General features: G+C 39.6%; 1 protein-coding gene across 1 annotated transcript; it reads left to right on the top strand.

Moving 5' to 3' along the window:
• The first annotated feature begins 6407 nt into the window (after positions 1–6407).
• On the top strand, positions 6408–19906 carry GPR143 (G protein-coupled receptor 143). Its single transcript, XM_014882412.2, has 8 exons — positions 6408–7183; positions 8864–8973; positions 11919–12013; positions 13360–13452; positions 13927–14036; positions 15302–15410; positions 17650–17767; positions 19243–19906. The coding sequence occupies exons 1-8, from the start codon at positions 6940–6942 to the stop codon at positions 19540–19542; spliced, it is 1179 nt and encodes a 392-aa protein (XP_014737898.2). The 5' UTR covers positions 6408–6939; the 3' UTR covers positions 19543–19906.
• The last annotated feature ends 2377 nt before the right edge of the window (positions 19907–22283 follow it).

Genomic DNA, 22283 nt, shown 5'->3' with positions numbered 1-22283 from the left:
TGGTCATGGAAAATGCAAAGGGAGGATTTCAAATGTTCTTTGTATAGAGAATGCTGTGAAGCCTTTAAAGGAAAGATAAATAGCAAGAGGCCAGAATATGCATGAAAGCAGACAAAAGCCTTGTAATCTGGTATTTTTCACTTGGACTTTGTCTTCATTTGCTAGCTAGCCCCAAATAGACCTTTTCCTGCCTATCAGCCATGTATAAATAAATCTCTCAGTGCTTTCTATAAACAGACAGAGTTTTTGCATTGCAACTGACCTTTCTACTCTCAGCTTGGTTACACAGAACATGAACCACGTCCAGGTGAAGGTCATAGGATGCAGAATCTTGTGAGAGTCCATCTAAGCATGCCTAAGGCATGAAGTACATGTTCTTGTTTGGTTGCAGTGCAGTAGGAGTTTGCCCTAAAGTGTCAGGTGTGCTCAAGAGGCTGTGGTCCAGCAGTGACAGATGCAGGATATTGCATGAATGTGGTGATATTAAGGGTGATGTAAGGCTGGTTTGGGCATGCCCAGGAGACCAGTGGGCAGATGTTCTTTCTGTGCATGTCACCTCCCCACAGACTGCTATGCCCCTTTTTGCTAAAGGTACCTGTGTGGTCTCCTCTCAGTTCTGCTAACAGAACTGTTAGCAGTTGATAGGATATTTGAGGGAATCATTCCAAGTCATACACATAGCTCGTGTTTGACTTAGAAAAGATGAGACTGTGGAAGGTTCTGTTTCCTTATAGCCTGAATTTTGTGTAGAGCAGACTCATGCCAATGGAGCATTGCTAATAAAGTCGTGAAGAAACATCTTTGGGGTGAGGGGGTTATTTCCCATGTTCTGTGTTAAGATATATCCTGTCCCAATCCTGAAATTTAATTTCTTTTGAAGGTCTGAATTTGTGGAGTGTTAAAGGTACACTGAGGATTACCCGCAGAACACTGCTTTTCTGAAGCAGTTTTAGGACCAACCAATTTCTTGGAGTTATGCTTGCAGGAAGTTGGCTAATAGGAGTAGCTGTCATAGCCAAGCTGTAATATAAAAGTATAATGTAGCCATATTGCTCACCTGAAAGGTATATCCACTAAACTACATTGGATGCTCATTACTTTTTCCCCTAAACTGTGAAGTCCACCCCTGACAATCAAGTCGTGGTCTTTAATCCTGGAGAGCAGAAAAGCCAAAAGAATGGATCACAAATCCGTTCTGCCCTACAATGTTTCTGCTGCTATTATTGCATTTCCTCTGGATTCTCTAAGCAAGCCAAGCTGTGTTCTTTAGCTATCTGTTAATTTCAGAGACTTCAAGACAACAATTTGAGGAATAGAAGGTTGAAACTTTCCTTCACCCATTCCCAAGATGATGCAGGTCTGACTGCTGGCCATGCAACCACTGCAGAGTAAAAAATCCCAGTAATGCTCATGGGATTTCCAAGAGGAACACTGGCTGGTGTCTGTGGTCTGGACCTGGACTGTACATTTTCTCTGAATTCCTTTCAGTTTCACTTGTTCACAGTGTCCAACAAGACCATCTAATTGGCTATGGTACATTGCCTTTTTTCAATTTAATAGAGCCTTGGAGAGTTCTTGCACTGTAAGAGCAGTGAAGTTAGTGCTGAAGTATATTTTGGTTAGTCTACATAGACTGCTCTGAGGACACAGCTTTTACGAGGTAAGTTTTCTGTGCTAATGGACTTTGAAAATATAACTATTGGGTGGTGGCATATGTAACCTAACAAGATCCCACCATCTAGCAATTGTAACAAGGATATAACAGTTCTAATTTCTCCTGAGGGAACCAACTAACCTTTAGAATGCAGAAGTAGTGGGACCTAGGATTCCTTTGGAAAATATTGAGGACAGGACAGACATTCAACTTTTGTAGATCGGGGTACATGCTTACAAACATTATTATCCAATTTTCAGTATCACAGTCTGTGAGAGAGAATATTCTTTCTTTTCACAGTCTTTTTCATCAATCAGTTCCTATTCAAACTGTGTCTCATAGTCTGTGTAGGTGTGGGACAAGGTTTCTTTATTACACATGTGCTGAGACGGAGGTATCTGTTTGTTCTGTGAAATAATATAATGATGACAATGACTAATTGTGGAATTTGTCCAGAAATGAAACTGGCCACAAAAATCCATCTTAATGCAAGTTCAAAGACTGAAATATTCTCAGCATTGGCATAGAGATTCGGGGATTTTTTTCTTCTAATCTCTAAGCAAAAATAATTTTCTTCAGTTTTATGGATACATTTTTCTACTCAGATATTTTGTACTTCATCTGTATAAATCTTGTTTACTAATTTAAATGCATTAGATGCACAGTTTCAAAAACAAATTTGTGGATGTTTCTTCACAAAAGCCAGGTAAGATAACATTTCCCTGGAGAAGGCATATAGTAAATCAATAAAATACAAGTAACTTGATTGCATCAGTCAAATACACACAGTTATTGAGCTGGTTTTATTCTTTGAGAAAACAAAAAGAACTCAAATATTATTGCTTTTATGCAAATGAGATGCATTTATCCTCAGCCTTTTAAATTAATATTCACCATCCTTAAAAGTAAATTATTATTTTACAATTCTATAATTGTATTTAAAACAGTGAGGGAAGGGAAGTGATAGCTCTGTTTCTCTTTCAGCAGTTTTTAATGGAGTCAGTAGCTGTTATAATCATGACAGATGTTATCCCTTGAATATCACTATTGTTCCAAGATCCCTAATTTTACAGAAAACTAGAAATAGCAAGAATGGGGTGTGAATTTCTCCATTCCTTTCAGTTATACATTAAGTTAAAGGTTTAAAATTACCTTTTAAAAACTAGTACTGCTAATTAAGGACATGTCTTACAGTTGTTTCCAAATGAAGTCTAATTACAGGAGGTCTGGGTAGACAAAATAAAGAATGGTGTTAAAGTATATGGAAGACTTGTTTGTCAAGACCTTAAGGAACATATTGCAGGCTCTGTAGGAGAGATCCTAACTGCATCCATTGAGCTTGAAGACAGACTTATCTTTCTTCAGTTTGGGAAATATTATGTCAGGTAATGTGTAAAAGACTATGAGATCCTGAACTTTGACAAAGTATAGCTTTTACATTTGTGAGGTAGCTAAGATCTTCACTGGGACCTGTCAGGCAGTGATGAGTTGAACTATACATAAACAAAACCAAACTATCCTCTGTCTCTATGTCCACAAATTTCTTTGTCCTTTGTAAACCAGTCCTGTAGTCCCAGACTTAATTAAAACAGTGATTAAAGTATGTGCAGCTGCACACTCAAACATAAGCCATACCCACACTCCTTAACAACAGAAGTGCATGCCTGTCATATTTTTGTAAACCCGCTGCTTTCTCTTAGTAGCAGGCAAGCCAGTGCTTCGTCTTAAAGACAGTCACATACTGGGATGAAACGTTGTGTTCTGGGTCCAAGAAGACAGTGAGTAGGGGTATTTCTAAAAGTATGGAGCACATGGCTGTTTCCAAAGGAACACAGTATTGTTCTCATCCTTAAGCACAGTGTTGCCAATGTCCAAAATGTGACTGGAATTTTCAGTGTTGTGCAATGTTGTACTTAGGCTGTGAGTGTGATTGATTGCTATTTGCCATGCCAGGAGGGTTTTTTTAGTGTTCCTTGTATGTGTGCTAATGGTTGTCTCCAAGCTACACCATTTGCTTGGTTGAGATCCTGTCTTGGTGCAGAAATGAGACATACCATGTCTGTCTTTTTCATACACTGGCACAAGTGGGAACTGTGTCAATAACTTCAGAGAGAAGGGAATTAGGACCTGTAGAACGATGTAAGTTTTCTAAAATACTAAATAAATAAAGGTCCTTAACAAGACAAAATACTATTCTCTTGTTTCTTTCACTACTTTTCTATTTCCTTTGCCTTTGTACCCAGCTTTTATCCTCTTATTTTCATAATCACAAGAAGCCAAATTAATCTTGAGTGTAAGACTGCCAAACCAGCTTTGAATTTCTTTGACTGTTCTAACTCTCTATGCTTTGTGCCCAGCAATGAGAACTAGAGACTAGTTAGCTCTTACCAGCTGAGGTGTTGCATGGCTCATTAGTTTGGTAGATGAATCTCTGACTCAGCCTCAAATGTTGGCACATTTTAGATACCTCTACTTCTATCATGGTAAGTATCAGTTCTTTCATGAGTCACTTAATTTTCTTTTTGCATTAGGTATGCTACAAGTCATGTGCTTTGCTTCCAATAAAAACCACATGCTCCCTCTGAAGTAACTATGGAATCAAATCCTGACAAATTACAGGAGGGAAGGAACCCAGAAGAAGAGGTTTAAAACCATGCATCACTCAGAGGAGTAAAGCAATGAAAGGAGGGCTGGCAGAACTGTGTCGAGAAAAGAAGGGACATATAAAAAATTAATCTCCAGAGTATAAGAGTAAAACTGAGGAATTAAAGTAGTTTCAAAGTGGCTGAAAAAAAAAGGCAGAGAGAAGTTATAATAATAAAATGGTAAATCCACACAGGCAAACTAGAAGATGACAGTTAAGATCAATGAAAACAAACAATAAGCAGAAAAAGCAAAATACACAAAACATTCCTATCTGTAAGCCAGAACAAACAATCAAGGTAATGACTTGACATGCTTTTCAAAATTTTAAAAGAAAGAAAATGGCAATAGAAATAATGAATGGAACAATTTTAGAAATTGATAGTGGGAATGAAAATCTTCTATTAAACAGTTTCTGTCTAATATTTTAAAGTTTTGCTCTTCTAATTGCCAAGCAATATAAATTTTCCTTCAAATCAGAGCAAACATTTTTTCATTTATATGTATTTGAGTTGTATATGTGGCATACAATGGCGTAATTTTAACTAATAATCTGTCTCTGTAGATTGTATTTCCTTAGTTCTTTAGTATCCTAAAAGTTCTTTAGTAGGTTTCAATGCAGTATCTTGATAGAAATGTGGCAACTCCATGCACCACTGCTCTAGCAGAGGTGGAATAAAGTCTGAGAAGTCCCAGACTTGTACTGATGACAGAGCCTTGTATTGACAACCTCAGCATGAGTTTGTATTTCTGGAGCAGAGTAATCCAATTTTGCAACCTTGCTCTCCCCAGTATGTTTTTGCATACGTGGTAGCAACAAACTGTAGGATTGCAACATCCAGGTCACTCACCTGTCCTCATCCAAGGAGCACGGAAATCTCTTTATGCTGGAAAGCAGGAAAAACACTTGGCAAAACATTCAGCTCAGCTGCCTGTGTTTCAGAGTCTTTGATGATGTGTATGCCTAAATTCACATTATGGTTACTCAGCTCACCCTGTGCATGTATTTTCAGAAGATCTGAACAGCTCTCTAGACAAAGTCTAGACCATAAGCTTGGCTGCCTAAGAACTCATTTGACTACAGCAGGAGTTCAAGTACGTTGTTGATGTATGGCCATCCATGTGTAGGAGTGTGGCTTTGCAGGCTGACATCCTGCTCTTGAATGAGCCCGAGCAGAGCCCGAGGAGTCCCGTGGCAGCAGGATGGGTGGACACACATCAGGCCTGGCAGCTTGGGCTCCAGATGCCCCATCAGCCCTGCCACCACAGCCCTGCTACCACAGCCCAGCCCTGGGAGGCTGCACAGCCCCCACCAGCAGGCTGATGAGCTTGGTGGAGTTTGTTCTTTTGCTAGGATCAAGTGCATGAGGTTATCTTGGCTAGTGAACACAGCAGGTGCCATTTCACCCAGGGCTGCAGCTATTTTCCCTACTGAGGGCAAACGCACTGTGTTCATAAACACTGCATACAAAACATTCCACTGTCATTCAGTAGCCCCTCATAATTTCTGCTAAAAAAATAAGCTAGACCATTGGGGGAAAAAAAGGTTAGGTCATTTGCTCTTATAGGGACTAATTACAAAATCCATGGCTGTGTTATTCAACATGCTGATGACTTTAAGTCTTTTGGCAATGTTACCTCCTGTATTTCCTGAATGTATCCCTCTAAACAAATTTTCTGGAAGGGTGAAGGCTGATACAGAGAGTCTGAGACTTAGTTTAAAGGGAAGAGTTAATTTTTGTGTTTATGATTGTATTTATTTGCTGCTGTATCTAGCAAGACCCCTGTCTTAAAAGATATTGTCTAGCTTATAAAGCAAAAACAAATATTGCAGGTCAAGTTCCTGTTTTCATATTAAATCCTTACCAAACTGAAAAAGAAAAACAAAAACAGAGAGAGACAAGGAAATATGTTATTGAGAAATCCTAAGTCCTGGAATTTTCGCTGTCAAGCTGATCCAGTGCAGACAGTACTGACTAAAGAGAGGATATTTTTGTGCTTGCAATTTGAGTAGGATAAGGTTAATATTTTCTTCCCAAATGTAATCTCTTTCTACAGTGATAGGATATCGTGTTTCTAATTTTATTTACAGAGATGGGTGGATTGGATCACTAAAACTGAGATTTGGGTTACAGTGTGGATTTATATCCCTACTCCTCCCTATAAAGACTGAGACTGCTAGTGTCTGGACTCATCTTTTCAATTAATTTGAAGTAATTAAAGGTTGCTGTGTGGGATGGGGCTAAAGAGAAACACAATTAAAATGTAATGCTTCTACTTTGGTATCTGCATCCTTATTTATTTTAAACCATCTTCAATGCTCTGACGAGTTTAAGTCTTCCTGTATCACATACTGTGTAAGCAGAAATATGTGAGTGAACTGTTGCCAATGGCTCTGAGCAAGCATGGGACATGTTTCAGATTACACTGTGTTTTCTTGTTCGGATCTGATCTTGCTAGGAGAGGCTGAGAAAGGCAGCTCTAGGGGATTTTCTTCCAGCAGCAGCAGCACATGATCCATCAATCGCGTGATTCTCACCACCGAGGACTAATGGGGAGGGTGAAGAAAAAGTGAATGCTGACTTGGGGAAGCAACAGAATTTTCTTCTGCTCCTGGGGCAGCTCCACCAGTCGGACCTTTCATGGCTTCTCCAAGGTTAGAAACCTACTGCTGCCCAAACCGGGATGCAGCTACACAGCTGGTGATGAACTTCCAGCCTGAAGTCTTCTGTGGAGTCTGCATTGGCAGTGCCTCCATCAGCCTGCTACTGACCATCCTGCAGCTCCTGCCAAAGAAGGGACAGAGCCCACGGAAGATGCCCAAAGCCTCCTCCTCCTCCACTATCCTTCTCCTTATCTCCATTTGTGACATCCTTGGAGGCTTAGGTAAGTGTCAGCTTGATGTCCTTGCCATTGCTGTAACAGGATCATTTTGCTCTGAGGTACCACAGACAAATGAAGCTGGTGAGTGGACAGCAGAGATTTCTGAGGGAAGCATGCTGTTTGTGTTCACAGGAAGATTTGGACTAAGTGAGATGAGGAAATCATGTGTCTTTGGGGAGAAGGTTCTTGTTTAATAGTTATTCTATAGAAGTGAAAGCTCTTGACAAATTTACACCAAAATCTCTGCTTTAAAACAAATTAAAATCTAGAATGGTAACAGGTTCTCAGAGTAAGGCATAAAAGTGGAGATGAGGCAGCACACTGGAAAATAAATCTGACATCAGACACGTAGCCAATCCATAGGACTGCATTTGAAAACTACTGTCCTCTATGCTCTCAAATCCTTCCTGACCAAGTGTGCCTCTTGCTCATGTGCCAGCTGCTTCTCTGGGCACATCACATTGACAGAAAATGAGTTCGACTTGCAGCTGCACACAGATCATGCTGGACACAGGCTTTTGAAATCTGAGTAAAGATACCTTATCAAGGACACACTTGCCCAGAGCCTGGCCGATAGTCGGGAGGAATAAACCAGTGGAGACTAAAACAGAATTCATGAGTCAAAATGAAACTAGTATGTATTGAGCTGTCCCATCAGTCATTTGGTAATTTTTGCCATCAGTCATTTTACTGTCAAATTGAGTATAAATTATTGTGACATGCGCTATAAAAATACAGGACAAGTTTGTTTCTACAGTAGCATTTTCCCTCCTCACATTAGGTAATAAAAGTAGTGCTGCTTTATCTCACTGCTGGGGTCCGTGTGTGTGTCTCTGTATCTGTGTCTTTCACACCCAGCCAGGATCTCTCACAGTACCTAGTAAGTACCAGTATTAAACCAAAGATTATAAAGGAAGTAAAGAAAGAGATATGGAAGATACATATGTGCATGCACCTGAAAAGGTCCTTTCAGCTAGATGAAGCCAGCAATAAAGTTATTTTTCTCCCTTCCCCTTTCACTGGCAAACTCAAACTAGTTATCCATTGTTGTTTTTGTATTAGACTCTCTTCGATGGGTGGAAAACAGTTCTTGGTGAGAAACCTGTTCATTTTGCTCTGTTTCCTGCTGATGCTTTATTTGAAGCAAACCCAGAAAACCTCACTAAAAAAGCCTCTAAGTCCATTTTTAAAAAGGGCATTGTTGTTACCTAATTCAGAAATGCTGCTTTGCTTGGTCCTGTGACAGAGGAAAAGGGCTACTTGTAAAATTAAGGCAGAGAAAAGTGAAAAATAACTCTTTTTCTGCAAAGGGGGTTTTATAGAGAAGCGAATATCAGTGTATGAATATATGCTGGTAAATAGTTATTCAGTGTTTTTGTCAATCTGTTAAATGCTACGGAGTTTATGTTAGGGAAGCATGTGACAGCATCTCTAAGTAAGAGAGATTCTAATCTACGTAGCGTTTTAAGTCCCAGCAGCTTCCGTCTCTTGGGGCTCCTTTCCCTGAATGATTTCACTGACATTTAAATAACACAGTTATCCCTGCTGTGCTCCTCTGCAGCCGTCGCCTTCCTGTAGACGCACAAAATCTGGGCTGCGATGTGAAATATGTGGCCTGGGAAAATCATGTGACTCAAATCACACCAGCAGATTCAAAGCATTAATACATTTTTTTTTCTTTAGGTATAATCTTCAGGTCAAGTGTGTGGCTGGGCTTCCCAGGCTTCATAGCTAACATTTCTGTGGTGAACAAGACTGACGTGTGGCCTTCCACGTTCTGTGTGGGGAGCGCGGTAGGTACAGAGAGCATCCCCCCCTTTCTTCTGCTCCCAATGAAGAGTCCCTCCACAGGGGGAATCTGAAAGGAAAACTACTGTGTCCAAAAGGAAATGTGGCTGTGAGTCAGAGCCTGGATATGATGGTTTCAGCCTCTGCCACACCCCTGCAAGTGCCTTCATGCCTCCCTGTGCGAGCCTGGGTCAGGGCAGGCAGGGTGTTGGTGGTGCTGTATGGTGGGTAAGGATGTGGGGCAGCACAGGTCACACTGAGCCTGGGAGTGCTGCAGTATTCACTCCTCCCAGGAGTGCCAGGGGACTGGAGTACATCAAAGTCAGGCATGTGGAGCCAAAAGGATATAAGCAACCCCAAAAGAGCTGTGAACTATTGTTTGGGTTTGTGCTGGCACAGCACCACGAATGCCCCAGCGGCCCCACTGCACTGGCAGCATGAGGTTTTCTGTCCATCTTTGCCAGAAATTGCAGCCTGTGCCATGGCAGCAGGGACCTCCTGAAACCAGCAACTTGGGTAGCTCAAATTAGCTTTGGTGGTATGAGTGTGTGTGTTTTAGACACAGAGGGACAACAGGATAAATATACTCAAAGCCACCAATCTGCTGGCAGAAGATCTGTCCTTGCCATGTGGGATTTCAGCTCAGATTGCTGGGCTGCATCTCAATGACTGCATCTGGCCAAGTCTAATTAAGTACCTTCTGGATTAAAATGCAAGAATAAGAAAATGTAAATGCATTCCAAAAATACAGACTGAAACTCAGTTCTAAATTTTACAATCAAAATACTGGGAAATAAAATTGGAGCTTACTGTACAAGAATAAAGGTCACAATTTTTACAAAAACATTGAGAATGACAAGTAAGACAGATCATCACTTTACCCAGATGCAATAGGAATGTGGGGTCCCCAATGAATTAATGCATGAGCAATAGCAGTATTAGCTTTGCAATTCAAAATTTACAATGTATAAGGGGATAGGTTGCATGTAAAAAAGATTATTCAGCTCCAGTAATTTTAAACTAAAGCAATATGTGCCAAATTGAACTCACTGTGCTTTATATACCTATATAAAAGCAGCTTCAAACAAGGTGGTTTTGTGCCACGAGCACAAATATAAATTGTATACATCTATCAATTCTCAATTCTATCATGCGTCTTTAAGTTTTACTTATTAGATGCAAATGTTGTTGTTTTTTCTTTGAGAAAGAACAAACAATCTCAATACCTTGCAGCAAGAATATCCTACTCAAAACCTATTGCTCCCCATGTTTCACTTTCTGGACCAAAACACATAAAAGTTTATTTTTAAACATGACAGGGTACTGTATGCAGGCTTTGCTTGTTTTTCATTTGAATTTCAGGTTAGATGGTGAGCAGCATAGCGGTCTACCACAATTTTTATTTTCCCTTACTTGTGCTCCAGGAAAATGCTGTAATTTGAGTCATTTTAAATTTAGATTCAACTATATTGGAAGGAAAAATAACCCTTCTTCCACTCATTTCCCCAACGTAGTCTCATGTGAGTTCATAAAATGTTTAAGATTCTATTTTATTTTTCTTTTAGTACTATTGTTTTATTTCTCTTAACCACAAGCCAATACAAACTCTAAATAGTGAAACTTGTAGACATCTCCCTTGAATGGTTTTCAGAGGGGTACCCATTCAGGCACTGCACCAAGATATGTCATTTTGCTAAAAAGTAAGATATCATATGATGCTTTAGGGTTTAAGTGCATCTGATTTATATTATTTTTGGAGACAATTTTGTCTGTGTTGGATTTTCTGGAAAGACACTGTAGTTTATTTTTGTATATGTGTATGTAGGGGTAGTAAATTGTGCATTTTTCAACTGCAGCAAATATGTAAATGTGATGATGAAGTTACATACTGAGTGCTGTGGGTAAAGTGCATAAGAAGGAAGACTGGGATTTTATTTTCTGCCTCCTCTGCGCTAGGAAAATATCATGGTGTTTGAATTAAATACTGAATAATTCATGCCACAAATTACTAGAGGTAGGATCTACAGCCATGATGAAAGGAAGTATTTCCCAACTTGAATTACCTTTTGGAGGAAGGAGTACTAGATCTCTATTTACCAATGTTTGGCTTAGTAACAAATATGTTGATTTCCAGAGGTAAAATGATGCTACTATGGAGCTGTGATAGAGGATAGAGGATATTCAGATAAGAACTGAAAGACAGCTTGGAGGGAAAATAACATGAATATTAAAACACTCCCAGACTATTACAAAGAACCAGCTCCTATGGAGAAGAAATGTGGAATTTATATACGGTGGCAAAGAAAGGTCACTTTTCTTATATAAGCTCATGGGAAAAATGCATAGGGTCAACTCAAGAATTCTGTGGAATTTAGCTTGACTTGAACCTGTTTCCCTTGGATTTTTATTGAAGAAATCACTCAGGGAGTTCAGTAGGGATATTTTTCCAGAGGGTGAGTTATTTTCTCATTAATGAGTTGGTTTTTTTTCTTGATAACTATCTTGTGCATGAAGAAAACACCCCTCACATGCAGAGCCCACAAATGCATAGGCACACTGTGGTTATGACTGACCTCAGTTATATTTTTGTGCCTCAGCTACTGAGAAACAACTGAAATTTTAACCTAAAATTGTAACATCCTTGCTATAATTTTTTTTGGATTTTACTTACCACGTTCAGGTTAGGAACAGAGAGGTAAATAACAGGTTTTCTAAGTCAGAAAATAAGTTGTGAAAGCAAAGGCTGTTCAATTTAATTTACCTGCGACTTGACCCATGCGCTACAACAATGCTGTCCCTGTGATTTTGAGTAAGATTTCATACTTCATATTCTCATCTGGAAAATACACACATTTAAAGAACAAAACAACAGGCAAAAGGTTGAGTCCCTTCCCTGCTCCAGTGGTACTGGAGAAGCAGCTGTGACATTTGTCACTTCTTTCTCCTCTAGATGTGGATCCAGCTGTTATATAGCGCTGGCTTCTGGTGGTTGTTTTGCTATGCTGTTGATTCTTACTTGGTGGTGAGAAGATCAGCTGGACTGAGGTACCAGAGTTAAAGCTCTGAATTTGTTTTTTTCCCATCCAACAAAGTATGTCTCTGTTTGCAGCTGCCTAAGAGCATAAGTGAGTCTTGTACAACCATATGATGCTCATATAGTTACCAGGTAATGATAGGGATGAGTGGTGTTCTAAGTGCTTAAATTGCCAGGGCAATGCTCAGATACTGATTTATGTCTGACTTACATTTAAATGTAACTGAATTCATTTAACCTTTGGAAAAATATGGAGCAAACTGTGGTCTATAAACTTTATGGCAATGAGATGGCTATTTTCGTCCCTACCCTTCATCTGAAATTGATTCTTGCAGCAAAAAAAGTAGTATTATGCTGAAAGTGGAAAATTTGGAGGGGGAAAGCACTGAAGTTCATACAGTTAATTTCATCTAGTTAATTCCCTTTTTTTTATTTTTCTCTGATTTTTTATTTTATCCATTTCTAAGTGATTGTGGTCATTATTGCCTTTCTGATCACACTTTTTAAATCCCTCAGAACAAAAAGATGTATTTATTATATATTTTTCTGCAATGCCTGTGACAGAAAAACCTAAGCCCTTTCAAAAGTACCATGCTTTAATGCCAGACAGAAGAAAAGATGTTTCCAAGTTGGTTGTTAGAAGAGCAAAATAACCTTCAGTTGCTACTGATAAAAGTGGAATGACATGACTCTGTTCCCAGGTGATACAGAACAGTAAGCTACTAAGGATATTGTTCTTCTGCAGATGTAACCAAAATGAGGCTTTTTGAGTTAACTTTAGACTGTTGAGGATAAACCTGATCTTGTAAAGTCCCATAGTTCTAGTCAAACAGCTTTCCTCATCTCTGTTAACCAAAAAACCCATGTGTATTTAGTTTTGAGACCAGAGTACACACCAAAAGACTTTCTACAAGTATAAGTGTGAATCTCCCTAAGTCAGGAGCAGTATCCAGCTCTGAAAGTTAAACATTTTTTCTTCACATCACAAAAGGATGGTTTATTTGACTGTTCATCTCCATTCTTAAATTTTAATCTGCTGATTTGCTCTCTGCAGGAGAAATGAAAGATACAGGGGTTCCTTCTCAATAATAAGGGTAGGGAAGAAGTCTTGTCTCCTCCACCCTACAGGCTGGAGGTGACAGGACTTCCATGTGCAAGCCTGAATAACTGCTTTGGCTCATTCTTTTTCTGAAGAACTGCCCCCACCCACCTGCTTTCCTTAGTTTAATGTACTGCCAGAGTTTTTCTGCAGCATTTCCTGTCTGCAAGGCTCTTTTTCAGCGAGGTCCTATTTTTACCTTGCAATATGGGAAGTGTTGATATCTTTAACCATGCCTGTCGTGTTTGGTGCTTGCAGTACAATTGTGCTGTACCACATGATGACGTGGGGCCTCGCAGTGATGCTCTGTGTGGAGGGGATTGCCCTGCTCTACTACCCTTCTCTCTCCAGGTAAGCGGGCTCTGGAAACAGACTGTGAGATTGTGGTCTCTGGTCATTTGAATGTCTTTTGGTCAGCTTTAGAGACAGACATTCAAAAGTTGAGCATTTTGATCTTTGCCTAGGATGTCCCACTGAGTCAATGATTATGCTCGGAATACCTGCCTGGGCTTCAGGGGGCCCTGAAGAAATATGCCAGGCAATACAGGCACTTGGGTATGCTGTGATACACCCTTCTCTCACTCCTGATTTTACCTTTCCTTTCCATTTGAGAAAAATCCACAGACAGTGGATATGCACAGATAGTTTAAAATCAACTTTGTGTCCCATGTGAACTGGTGGTAAAAGTCTATGAAGTAAAATTTTTGCATCTGTTTGCTCCATTCCTTTTTTTTTTTTTCCTTTTTAAGTTAAAGGTGACATAGAATAGCCAGAAAAATGAGCTGTGGGGAAAAATTGCATAATCTTTTAATGATTTCTTCTCAGCTGTGAAAATGGCTTGGAACATGCAATCCCACATTACATCACAACCTATGCCCCACTCCTGCTAGTGCTTGTGGCCAACCCAATCCTGTTTAGGAGGACAGTATCAGCAGGTATGTTCCTACTGGTCAATCATTCTATGTCATGTAGCAACATCACACTGTAGAAAGTCATGGCTTTGGACTCAGTGATGTGTGACAGCTCCTTGATAAATCATAAAGATGCAGCAAAGGGTGGGAAACAGTTGCCTACTGAAATGAAGACACCATTTTGATGGGGAACTTGCCCTGGAAACACACTCTGGCGACACACAGGCTATTCTGTTATTAACTCCTAACTGCAGAGGGGCAAACATGTTTCCATGTCACTTGATTTAAAGCTTTTGAGGCAATGCACAGTGGATGCTTAACTCTAAGTAGTTTTGGTTATAGTTTTGGTACCAGCCTCAACTTTGGAATGTAAATTATTCTAGTTGGTGAGATCTGAGAGTTGATTTAACTTCTTGGCAGCCCTAAAGCAAAAAATAGAATAAAATCTGATCAGAATTTTGTCACTTATGATTCTGAGATTATGAAGCAAATGGGAATTGCACACAACTCAGATGGGATCTTGATGTCCCAGTTCAATTTATTATCCAGTGCTTGGAAGAAGTGAGACTGAAAAAAAGCCACAGATTCAATGCATTCTTTGCATGCAATATCATCATTGCTAGATATTTGCAGTGCCTGAATTTATCTACACATTGATTATATAAAAAAGCTGGAGAAAAATATTCTCAGTTCAATTTTTATCCCATCCATCCTCTGTCCCTCAACTATGCTCATTTTCAAAGAAGTAGTTGTTATTTTGAAAAGTTGTTCTATAAAAAGTTTTTTTTTGTAAATTTGTTTTTGCCTTTTTATATTCCTTGTGATATCTGAACAGCATGTGGCATACATTTTTTTTGCTGACAACCCATTTTCAAGTTTTAGAGGTGTAGCTAATGTTGTATGAATGACACAATGAAAAACAATGCTTATAATAGAAGATTCTATTTAAACATCACATGAAAAGTATATAATTATATCACACATTCTATAGAAGGTACACACTACCTTTTGTTATAAAATAGACTTATGTTGACCATAATATTTTATCTTTTCAGTGGGATTGAAAAAAAAAAAAGTGAGATATCTTTCATTTTAGGAATCCAGCTGTGTGTAATTATCTTCCTTTCACATGAGATTCCTTGAAAATGATCCTTCCAGCTTCTGAACAGCTGCTGGAGACAAATCCATCCATTCCTTTGTTCCCTCTTTCAGGCCTCCATCTTCTGGATTTTTGTGCCTAAACAAACAAGATGTGTGTATATTAATGAACATAATTGTATACTTTCCAGTTGCCTCCTTACTGAAAGGGAGACAAGGGATTTACACAGAGAATGAAAGACGTCTGGGGACAGAGATCCAGATGCGCTTCTTCAAAATTATGCTGGTATTTGTTATTTGGTAAGAGGTGCATTATTTTTCTTTAAAGTACCTTTTTCCCAGAGAGACAGTCAGGGACAGGAGTAAAGACTGATGGGTTGCTTCATTTGTTTGTCTTGATGCTTGGAAGGGAAGGTATCTAAGGAAGAAGCAGTTCTAAACTAGTTCACAAAGGAGCTGAATCACTCCTGTAACATCACAAGGCCGTGAGGAAATGATAAAATGTTTAACCAACAGAAAAGCAAGAGCAACAAGAAACAATAGCAAAAAATTCCCAATAGGTTGGGCATCGACTGAAGCTGTCTGGTACAGCAGGCTCTCAGCTCTGTGGGCTGATAGATGGCTTTCTGTAATTAACATTTCTTGGAGCCTCTTGGCACCAAACACGTCACTGAGGACTTACAATAAATATGCTTCTAAGTCTGGCTTCATGACTCTGACTATAATCATACAATGCACCCACCTCTGTGCTCTGCAGTTTTCAAGTGTCTGAAAAAGACATGGATATTGACTGGAAAATAAGGAAATTCCAGAAAAGAAAACTCCATATGATTGTGTGTGAAATTTCTTCTTATTTTTTTAAAATATTCTATCTTCCCCCATGAAAATAGTACTTTGGCATAGGACAGAAAAGAGATAGGGAGGGCAAGAGCGGGACAACAAGAAATGGTTCTGGAGTAGTGAAATGAGAAGGCCAAAGTTAGCAGTCTCTACATCCCACTTCTTTATACACAGGTGTATGAATGCATGTTACATTGCTTTAAAGGGCTGAGCATGGAGAAAGGCTGCCTCTTTTATCTTCTCTTGGCCGCTGTCTACTGGAGTGCTCTGAAAGGAAATTATTGTCTTTTTGGGGGGAATAACAGTCCACTTGGCTTGGAGGTGAAATTTCCAATGTAAAGGGTGGGGTAGCCAGCAGAGGAGGGAGTGAGAGACAGCAGTGAAGGATCCTGCAGCATGGCTTCCTGGAAATTGCTGAAATAATGAGCAGAGATTCAGCCAAGCTCCCAGGGCTGTGGAAAGGGGGAGCCCACAGAAGTGCATTGCAACCTAAGGGATGGTGGCCAGCTTGATTATCTGGGAACAAGCATGAAAGGAAAGGCCAATTTCCCATGGACATTGTGGGGACATTTGTTTATTTCCATTCTGTCTCATTCTGGGCTTTCCTAATAAAAAAGAAAATCACAGCTCTGGTTTAGGATTTTACTCTAATAAAACATAAGCTCTGGAGTGTAAAAACTTTCACAAAGGTTACTGGAGGAAAAGACTTAGGCAGTTTAATCTCAGAAGCATAGGAAAGATTTCCTTCTATCCCAGAAGTCAAATATGGAATACTTTAGTCAAAGACAGCAGGTTGGGGCAACATAGGATAGAAGAGATGTCTACAGATTTGGGAGGGGAGAACAGGAGGTTTTATATTGTGATAAAAATATAATTGTGCAAGGGACAAATATAAAACCCCTTAGAAAGTATGACATGAATGCTGATGGTCTGTTTTCTGAAGCTGCAGCATAACTATAAAGAACTGCTTCTCTCACTGTTTAGATGTCATAGGAACCTACAGACGTTTGCTATAATCTCTATTTAGTGTAGAACATAGTTTCTTTCAATGAATGAGGCTTGATTACGCTCATCCTGGAAACACCTTTATTCTTTGTCGCCTTTATTAAAAATAATTGTTAGCATTTTAAAGGATTAAAAAGTCAAATTTTGTGTTGCTTTTTGGTGTTTTTTAATGGACATTTCGGAAGTCTTTAATCTAACCCTGAAATTCTAACTCCACCTGGAAATTCTGCAGCTTTTTACAACAACATATGCATGTATTTGGGTTTCTTGTCTGGGAGCACAACTCTTCTAAGGCACAAGCAAAAGAAGTCAGCATGCATGATATTCCCATTATGGATCATACCTCCTTCTCATCTCAATTTTATTCTGCAATTTACTGTTCTGAAGCAAGTTAAAATTATCAGATTTGTTTCTTATATTGATTTATATTGTCTAGGCATGGGCAAGTAGGTAGCTGTCCAGTCCTTGATCATGATCTCATTGATCTACTGGCCCCTTCAGACTGAGATTTAACAAGAAATCCAACCGTCTTGGACTTGATCATCCTAGAGTTCTTTTCTACCCTTAATGATTCTATGACTAAAAAAATCTCACTGTCCTTAGAGTGATTTTAATTTCTATAATTTGAAGGTAAAGCACATTTTACATGCACATCCATATGTAACTGTCATTTTCCTCTTTGCTCCTCCCATAGCTGGTCATCCAATATCATCAACGAGACCCTTTTGTTCTATCTCGAAATGCAGCCAGATATCAATGAAATGCCCCTGAAAAACATCAGAAGTGCTGCACTGATCACCTGGATTATAATGGTGGGTCAGCTGTGACATTGCTTAGTCTTGGAAATTACTGTTGTAAGACTGGTGGAACAACACCAGTATAGTGTGGGGTTCTTGATTTTGACAGGTATAAAAACTCTGAAAATCAAGGAAGAAAAGCAGAAAGTAAGAGAAAGGAATGAGCAGTCAAGGGGAGTGCTTTTCACATGTAAACTTTGCCAAAAATGTCCTAGAGGCCAACTTTTTCTCCCATTTACTGGAGTATGCATTCTCTCTGTGAGAGATAACTGCCCATTTTAAGATCCAGAACAGATAATTACAGTGATTTCTAGCCTAACCTTGCTAAACTCTGCCATAATGCAAGCTGCTAAGTTTTAGCTCACAGTTCTTGAAGGTTTCCCAATTAAATGGGCATTTAATGGAAATTCTCTGTTTGCAACTAGGGTCGATTTTTTTGTTGTTGTTATAAAGAATGATTGCACCTTATGTCATGACATTTGGATCATTATTTTGGAACAAATAGGGGAAAAGTCTTCACATAAGGCACCAAAAATAGCTGTGAGATGCTGTTCTCTTACTGCAGCCTCTTTTCTCCTATTAAAATATTTGACACGGGATTTTTCAGAGGTGACAGTGCAGGTTTATTTTCCTAGAGAATTCATTCTGGAATTGTTAAATAGGTTTAAGGCCTGAGCATGATTTGTGTAATTAAGCACGTGAGCAGTTTGGTATTGAAAGCTTAAGGTTTGCAACTGATGTGACACAACCTCCTCCTCCTCTGACAAGGAGTGAACACATTCTTGTGACAGGGACCTTGCTCTTGCTCACCTGGAGAGCATAAGAGCAAGTCTGGGGACTGACCTACGTTTTAAATTGTCTGCAAAAATAATTTTCTTCTTTTCCTACGAGAAAAAATAGAAGCATCTAAAGCCATTAATTTGTTAAGCCTTTCATGGTACTGGGAACAGAGACAAATTTTTTGGCAATCACTTGGGATTTTCTTTTTCAGTGCCTCTCCCCATTTTTCCATCCCACTTTGATGGACATTTTCACTGTCTCAGGAATCTAAAGCAATTCCAGACAGATCAATTCCTGCTATTTTTAAAAGTTTGACTGTCTATGCTAGCGTCTCCTCTCATATATTAGACTTGGCTTGTAATGAAAAATGTATGTGCTTTTGTGAAGAAAAAAGTCCAGAGCTTGTGGGGAAAGTTAAAAACACACCAAGGGATTGGCTGGCTAAACTTCATGCAAGAAAATTATTTCATACTTACTGTTTCATAACTTACTGTTATAGCCTCAGCATTTTGGAAAACAGGTCATGGTATTTTTCTCTTATTTGTTTGTGTCTGCAATGGCTAAATTTTTGTTTGCATGCAAATAGCGTATTTTAAAGTCAGCAATCATTCAGTGAAAGGGAAGTTTTTAATACATGCAAATCATTTTGCTAGAGTTGAGGGTGAGGCCTTCCTTGCTGGTGTAACTCCTGCTGCACTTCTCTTTCCTAGGGGGTTCTTAATCCCATGCAGGGCTTTCTCTTCACATTAGCTTTCTATGGCTGGACAGGATGGAGAGTGGACCTGAAATGGCGAAAAAGAGAAATACCCTGGGAATCTTTGTCCTCATCAACTGTGGGGGAAAATGCCTATCCCTCACCAGTGAACTACCAAAGCAACATCCATGATTCCAAGAAGATCTCCACAGCTGACAGCCAGCAGACTGACGAGGCCATAAGCATGTTGTCTGAAGGTAACACCAGCAGTGACGAGAGATTAACCAGAAGCTCTCCCATCTACCAGGGCTGGTAGTTTTAATGTGCAGAGCTGGATCTAACTTTTCCTGGATCTAACTTTTCACATTGTCAGTACTCACAAAACCACGTCAATGTGTGAATCATTGTGTACTCTGGAATTAGGTTTGTGCTCAGTGGCTTGATGTAATTTCCTGTAACTTGTGACACTGTGTGAGAGAGCGTGTGAGACAGAGATATGGTTTATGTCTTCATTTGCCTTCTAGAAGACATGTGAGAAGGTATAAACCTTTTTCAGCAAGAATATATCTCTGCAAAGATATTTGTTACTTATGATTAATTTTCATTCATTTTGTTTTCATCTCTCTTGTAACCTCCTTATGGTAGAAGAGTCTTTTGTTTAAATAAATGGGCTATTCATATGTTGGGTTTTTAAATGTGTTGCCTTGCTTGTCTTACTCAGCATAAAATTCCTCACCCAGAATTACAGCTCTAGATTTCTGAGGCACCATCATTTCCAGCCTTTACAGCCTGGTAAAACATTAGTGACAGCAGACTCTGACTGAAGCACAAATATTTCCTGTTTGTGTAGATTTTCACTGACATAGTCTTCTTTTAGCTTGTGTATATGAATTTTTGGTGTGGTTTTATCTAGGGAGCTGAAAGGCTTCATTTAAAAAAATTGAGCCCAGCACAGGCTCCACAAACACTTCAGAACAAAGATTCCAGTTCACACCAGGTTCAAGAAAAAGTAAACCTTCAAACTATTTTTTAGCATGGATTCAGTCTGATCTTTATGTGTACTTACCTACCAGGACTGTGGCTGCTGGGGCAGGTGCATTAAGAGATAATATTTGCATAAAACACTTCCACGCTCTGAGTGCTCATCATAAAACAGAACAGTAGAATCAATAATCCCTTTTCTGAGGAATACTCTGTTTTATACCTTCATCTGCTGAATGAAGAGACATTAAATCAATTTTCCTTATCTTCTCACATACACCTCTTTTTGTGCAGCGCCATAGGTACCTACCTCCAAAAAATTTCCCAGATTGGTTGAAAGTTAAGAAACAATGATGATCATGTCTACACTAAGCTCTTGACTTCATATCAAAAATAGAAATAATATGATTTGTCTGGTTGTGCTGGAAGTTGTTCACAGCACAGTTTGACTGATGGCATGGTGGAAGCCCCTTGAGCCCAAGTAATCACCCTCCTCTTCCTCAGCATGTGACCAGGGCTGGGCTTTATTTCCTGCTCACATCCACTTATTATTATTATTATTATTATTATTATTATTATTATTATTATTATTATTATTATTAAAGACAGCTGAAAGGTTAATGCAAAAATAAAATGAAGCTTAACTTTTTGGGTTACTCAGGGAGGTCTTGGGAAGGTTAGAAATTCAGGATCAGGAAAGGTTAGGATTCAGGATCAACAGAAACAATACTGAAAAATATTGATTAGCTAATTAAAATAAATCAGCTTCCTGAGTTAATTGTTTGATACAAAGGTGTTAAGCAATGATGGAACAGATTTAGGCAGGTCATTACAGAGCTGTGTTGGCTTGTAGCAAGTCTTTTACATTGTGCCCTTTGGAAACCTTCATGGCTTTATGGCTTTTTATTGCTGCTCTCCTTGTCAGAGCTACTGGCAGATCACCAGACCCTTTCATCACAGTCGTTTGTTACCTACCAAAGTATGAAGAGACAGCACACAGACTTATGAGCATATTATACTGAGCCTTTTGAAACAGAGACCATTTTTCAGTGCAATACTCATCACAGCTGGGGTCAAAAGAGCAGGAAAAAGGTGGAGGTGGAATTGTTAGTAAACCTTTTCATATGCTATGGTGTGGACCAAGCTGCAAAACCTTAAACCAAAATAAACAGTCTCTGGCTTCACTGGAATCATTATGTGGCACAAAAGCACTTGGGAGGCACAGGCTGTAGCCTGACTGAATGACTGATCCCTCCCTGCCTTCACTGCCCCAGGACATTTTTGTGGGACAGGGACAGATGGGGTGCCCCAGTCCTGGCTCCCCAAAGCTGTGAGCAGCCCCTGAGCAGTGCCAGGTGGCTGCTGGCACTGGAGCACTCCTGTTCTGGGACAGCCTTGTGCAAGGGCCAGGCTTTGCTCCTCTCCTTTTCTTGTTCTTTCAAGCTTGTTGTTGGGGTGAGTCTGGTGTGTATCTAGTGGGATGTCATCAGGAAAAATTAGGATTCATCTGGGAGCCTGAGGAAGAAAACTGACCTGATTTTGATGTATCTAGAAATTGCTATGGGCCACTGCAGAGCACACTGCCAGTGGGTTTTGACTTATAAAAGAAGTATGTGTGAGGTGAGTCTCCTTGCCTGCTGTTCTAGCCTCCAGTGGATGTACAGGAGGCATTCCTTCATAGCTTAAAATTGGATGATAAGATTCTAATTATGTGTAAGCACAACCACATTTGATCTGACCTTACACAAATTTTGTTCTCGGCTCACTATTCAACAAATCAGTCAAAGCATTATCTTCTTCAACGATTGCAGTAGATGCCCCTCCCTTCTCACCCACAATATATTTTTGAGGTCCATCTCCTGACTGTCTCCACTCTGTGTGCTTGCTGCATGCATGTGAGGGAGCAGCCATAGGCCACCACAGCCAGCTTAATTTTGAGGGAAATGGTGTCCTTCAAGGGTCAGGAATGGCAAACCACAGACACACATCCTGGACAGCACAGCTGTGACACCAACACAACCACTGCCTTCTTAAGGGTGCCACCCACTGCTGAGAGACCCAGCACACAGAAAAACA

Source organism: Sturnus vulgaris, chromosome 2 (genome assembly GCF_052056855.1).
Source record: "Sturnus vulgaris isolate bStuVul1 chromosome 2, bStuVul1.hap1, whole genome shotgun sequence".
NCBI classification, from domain to species: Eukaryota; Metazoa; Chordata; class Aves; order Passeriformes; family Sturnidae; genus Sturnus; species Sturnus vulgaris.
Note: the sequence above shows the minus strand (reverse complement) of the source record. Positions and strands in the feature narration are given on the sequence as shown.

Excerpts from the sequence above, each read along its gene's own strand:
- GPR143 (XM_014882412.2), top strand. The coding sequence starts at position 6,940 with ATGGCTTCTCCAAGGTTAGAAACCTACTGCTGCCCAAACCGGGATGCA. Across the intron at positions 14,037-15,301 it reads TAGGAGGACAGTATCAGCAG|TTGCCTCCTTACTGAAAGGG; the intron begins GTATGTTCCTAC and ends TATACTTTCCAG. Across the intron at positions 15,411-17,649 it reads ATGCTGGTATTTGTTATTTG|CTGGTCATCCAATATCATCA; the intron begins GTAAGAGGTGCA and ends CTCCTCCCATAG.